Here is a 13,829-nt window from a genome sequence, read left to right on the forward strand (position 1 = left end):
AAATGTGGGTAAAGGATACAACTGGACTTCCTTCATCCTTATGTTGGGGCCTCAATAATCAGGATACGTTGCCCAGACATTGCTATCTCAGCTGGAATTCCTCTAAGGAGTCCTGCTGCTGCGTGGCCCTTCTGCACACTCCCACAGTACATGCCATGTCTTAAAACCATAATCTGACCTCAACTGTATATGTGCTGGGTAATACTCTTCTTTAAGTACTTAGTGTTTGCTTGTTGCATTGTAGACCCTGCTTATTATTCAAAAGAAAGAAAGAAAATAAGTGGTTGTTCAGTTAAACAACTGAATATGAAGCTGAACAAAGGATTTTTCAGTTCTGTTAGGCCAGGAGTTTCAAATTCTTCATAGCTTTCTTTTTCTCTTCTCTCTTTTAGGATACATTTAAGAGATATAAAATACTATTTGTATTCTCTTCCTTTTTTGAAAATGTGATTCCATAGTTATACTAAAAATAGGTGTGTGTGTTTGGGGAAGTAATAATTTTGCACCAAGAACAGGCTTCAAACTTCAGTGTTGGACTTTTAATTACCTTATTTCTTCAATCATAAAATGCTGTACTTGAAAGCTAATTTATGCTGTGAAGTCTCTAATTGTCTTATTTTCTGATGCCAACAGATGTTGATGAGTGCACATCAAACCCATGCACTAATGGAGATTGTGTTAATACACCTGGATCCTATTACTGCAAATGCAATGCAGGTTTCCAGAGAACACCTACCAAGCAAGCTTGCATTGGTAAGAAAATTTGTTTACACATCTGCATACTATACAGATGTTATGCTATATCAGATTCTATTGGAGTTCAGAAAATAATTATTAGCGTTCTCTTTTTCAGTTAACAATGACAATGATGTAAGTGCTTTTTAATTACAGTTGAAATGTTGGCCTACCCTTGGATTTATTCTATAGATACAATAGTGATTTAATTTTTGGCCTTTGCCATTCATCTGTTTCTTCTGGTGACCCAGTTCACTTGGCTAGCTGGTTTAAATTGGAGAATACACAGAAAAGTAAGGCTATACGTATTTTAATAGACTAATTATTGAACATCACTACAAACTAACACTGTGCAATAGTCTTATATCAGTATAATAAATGTTTGACAGTGTAAAGCTATATTCATACTGGGAGTTCAGGATAATGAGGTCTTTCCATCTTCTAAATGTTTCTTTCTAGATAATATTTACTGTCAGGCTCTTTTAAAAACAATAGCTAGTAATGTGTCACTTTTAGTTCATTGATGGAGAGTCATCTTATGGAAACCTTGTAAAGTGCTGTGAGGAGGTACAATGTTTTCTTAATATTGTTTACTCATTGAAACTCTTAGAAGGTTTTTTTTAATGATTTTTTCTCTCTCACTTAGATATTGATGAATGCATACAGAATGGCGTTCTTTGTAAAAATGGCCGGTGTGTGAACACTGATGGAAGTTTCCAGTGTATTTGCAATGCTGGGTTTGAACTAACAACGGATGGAAAAAACTGTGTTGGTATGGAGAGCTTGTCTTTATACAAGGATGAAGCGCCAAAGGGAGACTCTGATTTAACATTTCTAGAAGTTACACTTCACAGAGTATTCTTGATCTTCAAAGATGGAATTTTGTGAAATAAGATCTGGTATGAGGTGAACTCAGAGCTTCACTGGGGTCAAGTTGACAGTGTGAGGAGCTGCACCAAGTAGATGGTGTATGGAGCTGCACCATCCCAAAGGGAGTTCAGGAAGGAATTGTCCTTCGCAGGGTGCAGTCTCTCTGTGTGTGACCCAGTGCATAAGTGGGTGGGGCTGGGGTAGAAGGAAAAGGGAGGGTCAAAACCATGATCCCACCTCCTCCACAGCCCTACTTGCCCCCTTTAGGTTACTGTTCACCTCTGGAAGAATATCAAGAGAGCAGTCCCTGTGTTGTCCTGAGCAAAAATCCTGCAATTGTGATAGGTATTTGTGAGGGTAGTGCAAAGGGTAGTGCAAGTGCCTGCTTCCCCTTCCTCTTAACTTGCACCAACATAAGGACTTGTAACAGTTTATCCCCATAATGGGCCATTGGCCTATTCATGTTTCTGAACAATAAGTTTCCTATTTTTAGATTTTAAACTCTGGCTGTGGGGGCTCAGCCTTGGTAGGAGTTTGTACAGCACCTAGCACATTTTAGTCATTGCTGCAATAACAGTAATAGTAATACATTTAATATAAAGGCATTTAGATGCTATAATATATTTATATAATTTCTTGTTAATGACTAGGAAGAAGGTTATACTTCTTGCTGGTTCCTTCATATTTAAATGCTTAGCATAAATTGTTTCATTTTCTGATAATTCCTGATAGTCACAGAGTTTAGTACAGAGTGGACCATACAATTCCCGTTGACAGTTCGGGGCAGACTCTAATATGCAATCCACAGGTAACAGCATGTCTCCCTTTAATCCCATAGCCTGAGTTTTACTTCTTTGCCTTGTTAAAGAAGATGGGTATTTTTATTTCTATTAAAAAGATGAGAAACTTGCATCTGCAACAAGCTTTGAATTCTTTAAGGTAGTTGAACCTTTTGTTCTCCCTTCTCCTAAGGTAAGAGGAGTCACCATTTACTACCGTGCCTTCTCTGTTGAAATATTCAGGGTAAATGACGTTTTAACTCTGATGTCTTGCTCCTTCTGTTTCCTCAAGGCTAAAGGGGTATATATCATTTTCTGTGCTCTGTTTCTGCAGATCATGATGAGTGCACCACCACCAACATGTGTTTAAATGGGATGTGCATAAATGAGGATGGTAGCTTCAAATGTATCTGTAAACCAGGGTTTGTCCTGGCTCCAAATGGGCGTTACTGTACTGGTATGTATGATTGTAAGATAACACATTAGGACAATCTTGATTGAAACCACCTTTTCCTATCTAGTGAATCATGTAAGAATGCAAATCTTTTGTCACATGGACTTAATAATTTTCCAATATCTTCCTTGTTGGTACAGTAGTCATCTAAAACTGCCTAAAATACTCATTTATAATTCTAGAAAGAAATTACAGAACCATATAATAATGGTGTGCAAGATACAGTGGTTGGATGGCTTGTGAAAATTTGTGGGAAACACTGTAGCTGTAATTAATTGTTTAAATTTTATTCTGTAAAACACTTCAAAAAACAGTAACAAGAGTAGCAATATGAAAAAGTTTCAAAGGTTTTACTTTTTATGAATATTCAAAAGTAAATTCCCACTTCAGTTGCTTGTTGCTCTAGAATTACATAATGTTTATTAGGACACCATCACATAGGGCTAAACACAAGCTTCTTCATGGAGAAAAGGAAAATTTTGAACATTTAAAGAATGGAGCCTAATCTAACTCCATTTAAAGACAACTGTGGAAGTTGGATTGGGCCTTCAGTGGAAAGGTATTTCATGACCAAACTCATCTGTGAACATTTTTTCTTTCTGTACTAAAATTGGACCTCTTATGTGAATCTGGTTCCCTTTAAAATAAGCATGTAGCTTTCCAGTTCACACTTAAAGGTTCTTTTTAAGCTGTACGTTTAGATTAAAATTAGTATGGCTTGACCATAAAAAGATGAATCCACACTTTTTTTTTCAATTGCAGAGATATACGCTATCTGCAGACAAAATAAAAAGTGTAGGGTTAAACCCTGTAACTTAAATCAAATTTTAGAGAAAGGGGGAAGGGAAATCCTGACGTTCTTATATTTCTGAGTTGCAAATTACCCATAAACTTGCTGAGCATAAAGAAAACAGGGGAAAAGAAAGATAGGCTGCCTGAACTAATGAATGGTATTCATGAGCAGAGGTTAGCTGGCTTTGATTTAACTCAAGTGTGGTATGAGACTGGCATTGAGTAACAAAGTATTAGTTCATAAGAGGAGAAGACTTCCTTTCCTTGCTTCTTAAAAAGCACAAATAAATTGTCAGGCTTGAGAGAACAACAAAGTCTTACCAGGTTTTGAATTTTAAAAATCAGTTATTTAAAATTTAAAAAATCAGTGAAAATTGCACGACTGGCCAAAGTAAACCTCTCTTTGCAGAGTTTGATCCTGCACCTTTGAAGTTAATAGGAGTTTTTTGTCACTGACTCCATGGAGGACAGCATCATGTCCTTAGTGAAGTTAAGTGAAGCACTGGCTTTGCTAAAAGATAATTATGCCATAATTATTTATATTCTAACTTCAATTTTGAAACACAGTATTACTGTGAAATAAATGGCAGAAAATAAAGTGAAAAATCTGCAATTGACAAGCTAAATATAGAATCTCTGATACCTTTAGACTCAACATTTTTTCTGAAAATTTGTTTTAAAGTACATTCCCTTTGGCTGAGACCTTGCATATCAAGTTTAACAGGAAAATGCAACAATCTGTCAATTACTATGGTGCCATGAGGCAATGCTTTAATGACATTTACTCAAAAATGGCAATAAGTGAATTATGTTTCCCTCTGGGCAGATATTGATGAATGTCAGACACCAGGAATTTGCATGAATGGTCATTGCATCAACACTGAAGGTTCTTTTCGGTGTGAATGTCCACCAGGCCTGGCTGTTGGGGTTGATGGCCGTGTTTGTGTAGGTAAGTGAGATTTCTTCAATGAAAAGCAATTAGAACTTCTTATTATGATTTACCAAAGTATAACATTTAAAAAAAATCAAAAGACATTCTTCTTGATAATGTTGACATTTGTTGTAGATTAAAATAATTATATAGGATTCATTCTGCCACATGGTTGATAGTCTGTGATTACAGGATCAGACACTGGTGTGTCTTCATCTTCGCTGTCTCCTGTGTCTTTTTAAATACATTTCCATTCCCGAGTCAGTATTTTCACTTGTACATCTCACCCTTTCCTCTAATGCCAATCACTCACCCCAAATCATTGGAAAAAATAAACCACTTTGGTCAGGGGAGGGGAAAGAAGTTGTATTCTTTTGAATATATTGTTTCTCTCATTTTCACCTCTTTCCCTCATCCTATGAAGATCAAGTAAAGCAAACAATACTCCAACAGGAGAAATATAAGAAATTATCATAAAAATGCAACCTAAGTAAACATTATTTTATATGGACTCATAAATATTTCAGAATCACTGTGTTTGGTGGCGTGAAATTATGCTGCACAATGTGCTGAAAATTAGAAAATAAAAAAGATTAAGGGAAAAACTGAGCTTCTCTATTCTTAAACTAAGGCTACCAAATCACGTAGCTCTCAGCTTCATCCAGGATGGGTTTTAGATCACTGACAATGATCCCTCACTTTCACAGGCCTTTGGGAGGCAGGCCAGTCCTCGCCCACAGACAACCTGCCAACCTTAAGCATATTCTCACCAGCAACCAAACACCGCACCATTGTAACTCTAACTCAGTAACCAATCCATGCAACAAACCTCGATGCCAACTCTGCCCACATATCTACACCAACGACACTGTCACAGGACCTAACCAGATCAGCCACAACATCACTGGTTCATTCACTTGCACGTCCACCAATGTAATATACGCCATCATGTGCCAGCAATGCCCCTCTGCTATGTACATCAGCCAAACTGGACAGTCACTACGTAAAAGGATAAATGGACACAAGTCAGATATTAGGAATGGCAATATATAAAATCCTGTAGGAGAACACTTCAATCTCCCTGGACACACAATAGCAGATTTAAAGGTAGCCATCCTGCAGCAAAAAAACTTCAGGACCAGACTCCAAAGAAAAACTGTTGAGCTTCAGTTCATTTGCAAATTTGACACCATCAGCTCAGGATTAGACAAAGACTGTGAATGGCTAGCCAACTACAAAAGCAGTTTCTCCTCTCTTGGTGTTCACACCTCAACTGCTAGAAGAGGGCCTCATCTTCCCTGATTGAACTAACCTCATTATCTCTAGACTGATTCTTGCCTGCATATTTATACCTGCCTCTGGAAATTTCCACTATATGCATCCGACGAAGTGGTTATTCTCCCACAAAAGCTTATGCCCCAATACGTCTGTTAGTCTATAAGGTGCCACAGGACTCTTTGTCGCTTTTTACAGATCCAGACTAACACAGCTACCACTCTGATACTTGACAGTACTGTAAATGTGCATGTTCACTGTGTTTAAAGATGTGTATTGGAAAAAAGGCAATATAGATAATTATTATTGGGTGCTAGCAGATGTTGTCTGATGGCTTTTTATCAGATTTCTTTTCTGTAGTTGGCTGTTTGCTATTACCGAGAGATCAGATTGGAAGAAGAACATGGTGGTACTTAAAATGATCAGCAGTGAAGTAGTTAACTGTGTCAACATTTAAATTGTCATAATTATGCTTCTAAGTTAAGATAAATGTAGTTGAGATAAATAATACAGCAGTTATCAGCAATCTTAGAACTATTCAACCAGATCAAGGATAAAGGGATATAAAGAACCATAGTTCTTTATAGTTGAAGCATTCTGTTCTCTGCTGATCCCTGCTAGAATTATGGCCCTATAGAGCACATTATAAGCCTGCACATCTAAGAACAACCCTGAGGCTGAACTAGGCCCTGAGGATTGGGATAACACAAAGGTGGCTTAAAACTAATGTTAGCTCCATGTACTGAAGACGCAGTCCATTATTCCTACCTGCATGTCTACAGACACAGGAAGATTGTACTGCATCAGTTAATATTGGAAAGGGTATCTCTAAAACCATAAGGGCTAAGCACTTTATATTCTTATTTTAAAACTAAAATTTTAATTCTGCAGAAGCTGGGGGATTACCAAAATAAAACCACTGCAGTGTTCCACCAAGTGCCAGCTCAGTCTGACCCATTCAATTACAAACTCCATTTAGAAACTCCAATAGGAAAAGTCTGCATGGTTCAAGGAGTGAAAGGAAGCTAATGTGAAAAGCAGAATGTTCCTTTACTCTATTTCTAAATGAGAATACTAAATATGTACAGTATTTTAATAAATGCAGGAATTTTATTATAGTTAATTAAACTTATGCTAAGGTTTAAACCAAGAATTGTTCTCACTGATGTTTCAGCCATGATATTTGCTTATATCATGTTAATAAATATTGCCAATAAAGTATTCAAATGAGCACAAACAGCCTGAGATGGTATTGTATTAGGGATTTCACAATTAGGGCACAGTAGCAGAGCCAGCTTTCAGTACTAGCTATGCAACAACTTTTTGTGGTCCACACATTTTGGGGTCCAGGCTGGTCTGATCTCACTTTCTGGGAGTGAGACAATAGTGGGAAAGGTTTCAGAGTAGCAGCCGTGTTAGTCTGTATCCGCAAAAAGAACAGGAGTACTTGTGGCACCTTAGAGACTAACAAATTTATTAGAGTATAAGCTTTCGTGGACTACAGCCCACATCCAAAGAAGTGGGCTGTAGTCCACGAAAGCTTATGCTCTAATAAATTTGTTAGTCTCTAAGGTGCCACAAGTACTCCTGTTCTTTTTAATAGTGGGACAGACAGTAGTGGGAATCAACTCAGTGTTTAGTTTTCTGTGCTCTCCTTTACCTCCCTCCCCCAGTGTTCCAGCAGTTTGGGGCTTTACAAATTGTAAGGCAGCTCAGCACAGTATTTCACTTGTGAGCATACACAGCTGCACATATTTATATAATAAGATTCTTTGCTTCAAGAAGGAAGGAAGGAAGGAAGGAAGGAGGAATCTTATGTAATAGCTTTGTGCTAGCTTGTGGTGAATTTGGACTAACCATCAGTCTAAAGAAAACCTTGATTATGGCCCAAGGTCTCTTGACTGCACCAGAAGTTTTAATAGCACCATGATAGAAATTGTGTACAAGTTATGCTATTTGAGACCAACTGTATCGGATAACTTATCTCCAGATGACAAGATTAATTCTGGCATCAGAAAGGCAAGCACCACATTCGGCCAGCTGACCAAGCGTGTGTGGGATAACAGGAAACTAACATTGAACACCAAGATACAGGCCTACCAGACTTGCATTCTGAGCACACTGCTGTATGGTGGTGGACTGCCCCCAGCAGGCTTGAGCAAAGGCTAAACATCTTCCATACCCGCTGTTTTCACTGTATTGTAAATATGAAGTGGGAAACATAAGTCCACAACACCGAAATACTTGAAAAAGCAAAATTGCCAAGTCTACTCATCGTTCTTAGACACAGGTATCTCCACTGGCTTGGTCATCTGCATTGAATGCATGCATTCCAAAGGATCTCCTTTATGGAGAATTTGCAGATGCTCCAAAGCTACTAGGCCAACCTAGACTCAGGTTCAAGGACATTTTGCAAAAGGAATTTGAAAACTTTCAACATCAAGCTGGGGAGGATGCAGTTAGCAACAGGTTACACTGGAGGATTGTGCTGCAACAGGGAGTCAAAGAGGTTGAAAAAAGGTGGTTGAGAGAGAGGGGAAAGTGAAGAGAGGAAAGCACAACAGGCCTCAAGTGGTAGTAGTGCCCTGACTTCATCCCTCTGACCCTGCATCTGCATTATCTGTGGCAAGGACTGTTACTCGAGAATTGCATTTTTCTAGTCACTTGCGATGTTATAGCATGGCACACAGTAACTGAACGGCTTGGAGCTTTCAAGATGGACTGCTGCTACTTATAAGATTCCAGAATTGCCACTCTGTCTGTGTCATTCTGAAGACCAGAATGTCTATTCAGTCAGTGTGAAGTAATGTATACAGCTACATGCATAGTTGAGAGCTCTTTTTTGTTTAGAATATCCCCAGAACCTGTCATTGCTGGGATTTGCAATCTGTTGCCATCCAGTTTTTAAGTTGTTGGCTATTTTGATTTTATGAATTACACCTGTGTGACAGCTACAGAAAGGCCTCTATCTTTGTCATACCAAGAATTCTAGACAATCACTACTCTTTCTTTCCATCTGACTTGCATGTTGTAATTTCATTGGGTGTATGAGGGAGACTGCAGGGATGGGGGATTACTTGGCCCAACTGCCACTATTCAACCTATGCACAAATCAGCACAACTCTGCCAGAACCACACACACATTTGTCCACCTCACTCATAGAACCATACCCATGGGTCATCACTATTATCTCTTAAAGATATACCATAAATATTACAGTTTCAACAGGAAATGCCCTTAAGATGCCAAGAAATCATGAGGCAGATTCATGATCATTTGGGAATTTCATTTTTACAAAAAGATGATATAATTGTTCCAGACATAAAGTAGGTTATTTCAAATAGTGTGTAACAAAATTTTCATTCATACGAAATCCTCTGGATAGAATTTCAAGGAGTCTGTATGGTGTTTAGAAATCTACAGTATTGCAGGATCTGACACAGGAGCTTTCTATCTGACTATGCTACATGATTCACTGAATGATCTGAATAATATTATTCAGACATTCTAGCTCGCGGAAAAGTATTTGTAATCTGAAAGTTATCACATTACGTGGGGCTGATTTTATCTTATTTTATTTTATGTTAGGTTTCAGAGTAACAGCCGTGTTTAATACTCACAATGTCATAGGCATTTTGCAGAAAAGTGCATCAAAGAACTTACAATCAAAAGGCTCCTTTCTGCTACCCTTACACTGAGTATTATCTTGCTTCATAAGTAGTGCCATTGAGTCCGATGGCACTTTTCATGGAGTAAGTTACTGTACTATTAAACATAAGCATGCAGAATCAGCCTCCAAATGACAGATGAGTTTGGAAAGAACATACACCACAGATGGGAACATATACTTGGAAAGGGAACATTCAGATAACTATTTAGAGCCAAATTCTGTTCTTCGATGCAGGCACTTGGCTTTCTGTGGCTTCTAAGTGAGCCATCCTTCATACAGGACAAAATGTATCCCTTTCACTGGCTAAGATTATGACCTCAGGTTCTTGTTGAAAGAGTATTCATTCATATCCTTCCTAGTGTAAGAAAACATAATTATTTCTCTGCCTCCCCTTTCTTAGATACTCATATGCGCAGCACATGCTATGGAGGAATCAAAAAAGGAGTGTGTGTCCGCCCTTTCCCTGGGGCAGTGACAAAATCTGAATGTTGCTGTGCCAATCCAGACTATGGCTTTGGAGAGCCATGTCACCCATGTCCTGCCAAGAACTCAGGTAAAGTTGTATAATTCTTCAGCTAACATAGACTAATAAGTCTGTTTCAAAGCAGATTCATAGCATTTATTTTCAAGGTAATTTAAATTTGTAGTATTTAATGTGAACAAAAGAAGAAAATGTTTGTTTAAGTTCTTCTATGCCCAGTGCTGTCTAGAGTGCACCAAACTCCAGAGCTGTCCAGACTATGTGAGAATTCAGGGTGTAGGCACCAAGGTCTAGATTGATGCAGCTGGGCCTCATAATTATCTTTAAGTGTAGGGTGAGCCAGAAGAGGTTATGTTGGATCGGAGAAAAGGTACCTTAAAGGCGTTAGACAAGGAGCTGTAGGTTCCCTAACCAAATCAGTCCAGTGTAAAGTACAGTCACTATTCAATTTGGAATTAGGGTTGATGTTCAAACCACTCTTTTTTAATTAATTTTTTAATAAGAACTAGTTCACTCATCTTTAGTAACAGCAAAATGCAGAGAACATGAAGAAACAGTTTATTTGCCACATACACCCCTTGAAAACAGTATTCATATCACCATATTTTGGAGAACAGTCCATGTTGCTTTCTGGGGTGACATTGCTCTGTTGTGAAGCTGTCAATTAGCATCATGTGTGATGTTACTGTTGTAGGTACTAACTCGAGGAGATGGTACTTTTGAGAGGATAATACCATATATTTCCTTTTAGTGTTTCGTTTCATGATGTCACAATTTTCATTCAAGTATGTACTTGGAGGTTTAGAACTAACATTTTTTATATAACTTCTGTTTCAATCGAGTAGCTGATTTCCATGGCCTGTGTAGCAGTGGAGTAGGCATTACTGTGGATGGACGAGGTAATGTTACATTTTTTTTTCTTATATATATAAGACTCATGAAAAATAATGAAAGTAAAACAAATATTCAAAAGTATGAATTCAGCATTTGGATTTTTCACAAGATACAAGTGGCTAAAGGCTTTTTTCAAGATATGGTATGTTTTTAATATGGTACAATATTAAAATAAATCAAAGGTTCCTCAGAAAGATGAGAATTGTTCCCATCCAAGTCAGGAGTAAAACTCCCATCACTTCAGTGGGAGCAGTATGATACCCTACTATAGTACTTTCAGCAATAGCATAGTTAGCATTTAAAAATAATACTTAAATAAAAAAGAAAATGTTATTTCTGTTCAATATTGTAAGCATATGGGCCTAGTTTTATCATTTTACAGGCTGTGATTTTTAATGTCTTCACGTAAGTAACGTGAAGTACATAAGCAGAGTTTGTAAATTCTCTGAGATGAGTACTTTATGGTTTACTGACTGTAGAAGCTCCACTAGTGCCACTTGGTGAGCCTGTAAATCTCTCAAGAGAAATAACCATTTCCCGCAAAGCTACAGTTTCTAACTATGGGAATTTGTATGAGGTCCTCTGTAGAGGTTACAGTCTTTATTCAGTACCTGAAGACTGTAACTCTTCACAAGGGATATAAGACAGATCGTAGTCTTTGCCAGGTGCCTTCAGAAGATTAATCTCCTCCAGGGATCAAATATAAATTAAAATCCCTTTTGGAGACCTGAACGAAATTGTAACCTTTGCTGTGGATCTCATACAAGTGAAAGCAGGTTCACATAGGACCGTGCTGCTGCTTACTCTGAAGAATTTGGCTTGCTCAAGCAGGGGAAAATTGAACATCTTCAAACTGGAACCCCCTACCCCAACCAAAGCAGTGTTTTCCTCCTCATCTGTTCCCTTTACTGAGAGCAGGCAGGAAATCCCCCTTACAGACAGTTCTCATTCCCAGTCATATCCATTTGTCTCTCCACCCTAGTCATACTCCTTTTACCACACTGCAGTAACAGTCACCCAGTCCTGCTCCCTTCATTCTATTCATGGACCCTTCCTGGTTGCTCCCTGAAGACATCAGAAAAGTTGGGGCATAGGAGGGTACTGAACTTCTACCAAAAGAAAAAAAAACTCTTAAGGGAAAAGGAGGGTCTGGACTTGTTAGGCGAAATCTGTGCTACAGGGAGGTAGGATTTAGCATGAAATATGCCTTGTGTTCCCCAAGATTCCATCAAGGTTAGTGAACTTTGGTTATAGATTTGTAATAACACCATAAAGTAGACCAGATTCCACTGATTTCCATTTTCCTATGAAAGCTTTGGACATCTTATAATCTTTAATGCCAGGTTAACAAAGTGTTTGTCTGAGTATGTATCGGTGTACACATAAATTGCAGGCTAGATACTGATCTCAGATGCACCATTGTTAATCAGTCCAAGTAAATCATGGAAATAAGTGGAGTAGCATCAGTATAAAAGAGGTTTAAGTGAGATCACAATCAGGCCCGGCATCCTTGTTGTTCTTTCCAGTGTTTCTGAATGGATCTATATAAACCAGAGGAATCCACATATAGAAAGAGTATTTTTTTGTTTTGTTTTGTTAATGTGGAAAAGTCCTGGATCCTATGAGATGAAAATGTGCAAAGAATGACTCTTCGGCCCTCAATCCATAGTCACTACACTTACAAAATAGATATTTTGAGTTAGAGGCATTTCTATGTGTGCAACTATTCCAAGATAAGATGTTTCACAGCATTAAATGTGTAATACAATTGCATTAAACTTCTCTATTATATTGATACAGATATTAATGAGTGTGCATTGGATCCTGATATTTGCGCCAATGGAATTTGTGAAAATCTACGTGGTAGCTATCGTTGTAATTGTAACAGTGGCTATGAACCTGATCCCTCTGGAAGGAACTGTGTTGGTAAGTTATTTGAGTTATTAATTAATTACTAATGGTTAAACTCACATTGATTTTAGTGGAAGCAGGAGAGGACCTTTAGTGTGTGAGGAAAGTGGATATTACGTTTAGCTACAATGCAAAAGCACAAAATCTCTTTAGAAAACCTACCCCTTTCAGTCTGTACATTCAGGAGCGGCCTTCTTACAACCCATACTCTATGGGGACTACAGCCTGAAATAAATCTCTCCTTAACCTCCTCTTCTGGTTTTCAAACAAAACCCCAGCCTCTCCAAGTTTGTCATCAGAAGCAAGCTCCCCACAGAACAGGCCATACCAACTCAAAGCAGCACCAGACTTTGACAGAACAACAGATGTAAAACCTAGAGAGAGATCTCCACTGCTGCGATGGTCAACACCTCCCACAAGGGTGGTGTACCTCATCCAGTTCACTAAATGCCCCAATAAAAACTATATGGGTGAAGTGAAACAATCACTATGCTCTCAAATGAATTCACACAGAAAAATGCTAAAAGACAAAAACACCATATCAACTGTGGATGAACCCTTTTCACAAAGTGATCATTCTATATCTGACCTCTCAGTCCTCATCCTCAAAGGAAACCTGCACAACACCTTCAGATGACAAGCCTGGCATCTTAAATTCATAACTTTGATAGGCACAAAAAACCATGGACTGAATAGAGATACTGGTTTATTGCAACAATCTGTAACCCATTTAAACCACACACCTCACCCTGAGCTTCCACCCCTTCCCCCCCCCCCCACTTTCCTCCCTATGACTGGAAAAGACACTTCCGTTTGAATTGTCCCATGAAATATCATAGAATCATAGGACTGGAAGGGACCTCGGGAGGTCATCTAGTCAAGTCCCCTGCACTCATGGCAGGACTAAGTATTATCTAGACCATTCCTGACAGGTGTTTGTCTAACCTGCTCTTAAAAATCTGCAATGATGGAGATTCCACAACCTGCCTAGGCGATTTATTCCAGTGCTTAACCATCCTGACAGTCAGGAAGTTTT

The 13,829-nt window shown here is 38.4% G+C and overlaps 1 protein-coding gene across 1 annotated transcript in view; it reads left to right on the top strand.

The window, feature by feature from the left end:
* FBN2 (fibrillin 2) overlaps positions 1–13,829 on the top strand; it is a 268,195-nt gene that overhangs the window by 108,357 nt on the left and 146,009 nt on the right. Inside the window, exons 12-18 of the mRNA XM_054032264.1 lie at positions 634–753; positions 1,382–1,507; positions 2,719–2,841; positions 4,457–4,579; positions 9,908–10,060; positions 10,834–10,887; positions 12,683–12,808. Coding sequence (XP_053888239.1) covers positions 634–753; positions 1,382–1,507; positions 2,719–2,841; positions 4,457–4,579; positions 9,908–10,060; positions 10,834–10,887; positions 12,683–12,808 — 825 coding nt within the window. The remainder of the gene's footprint in view (positions 1–633; positions 754–1,381; positions 1,508–2,718; positions 2,842–4,456; positions 4,580–9,907; positions 10,061–10,833; positions 10,888–12,682; positions 12,809–13,829) is intronic.

The sequence above is a fragment of the Malaclemys terrapin genome, chromosome 6, assembly GCF_027887155.1.
Source record: "Malaclemys terrapin pileata isolate rMalTer1 chromosome 6, rMalTer1.hap1, whole genome shotgun sequence".
Classification (NCBI taxonomy): Eukaryota; Metazoa; Chordata; order Testudines; family Emydidae; genus Malaclemys; species Malaclemys terrapin.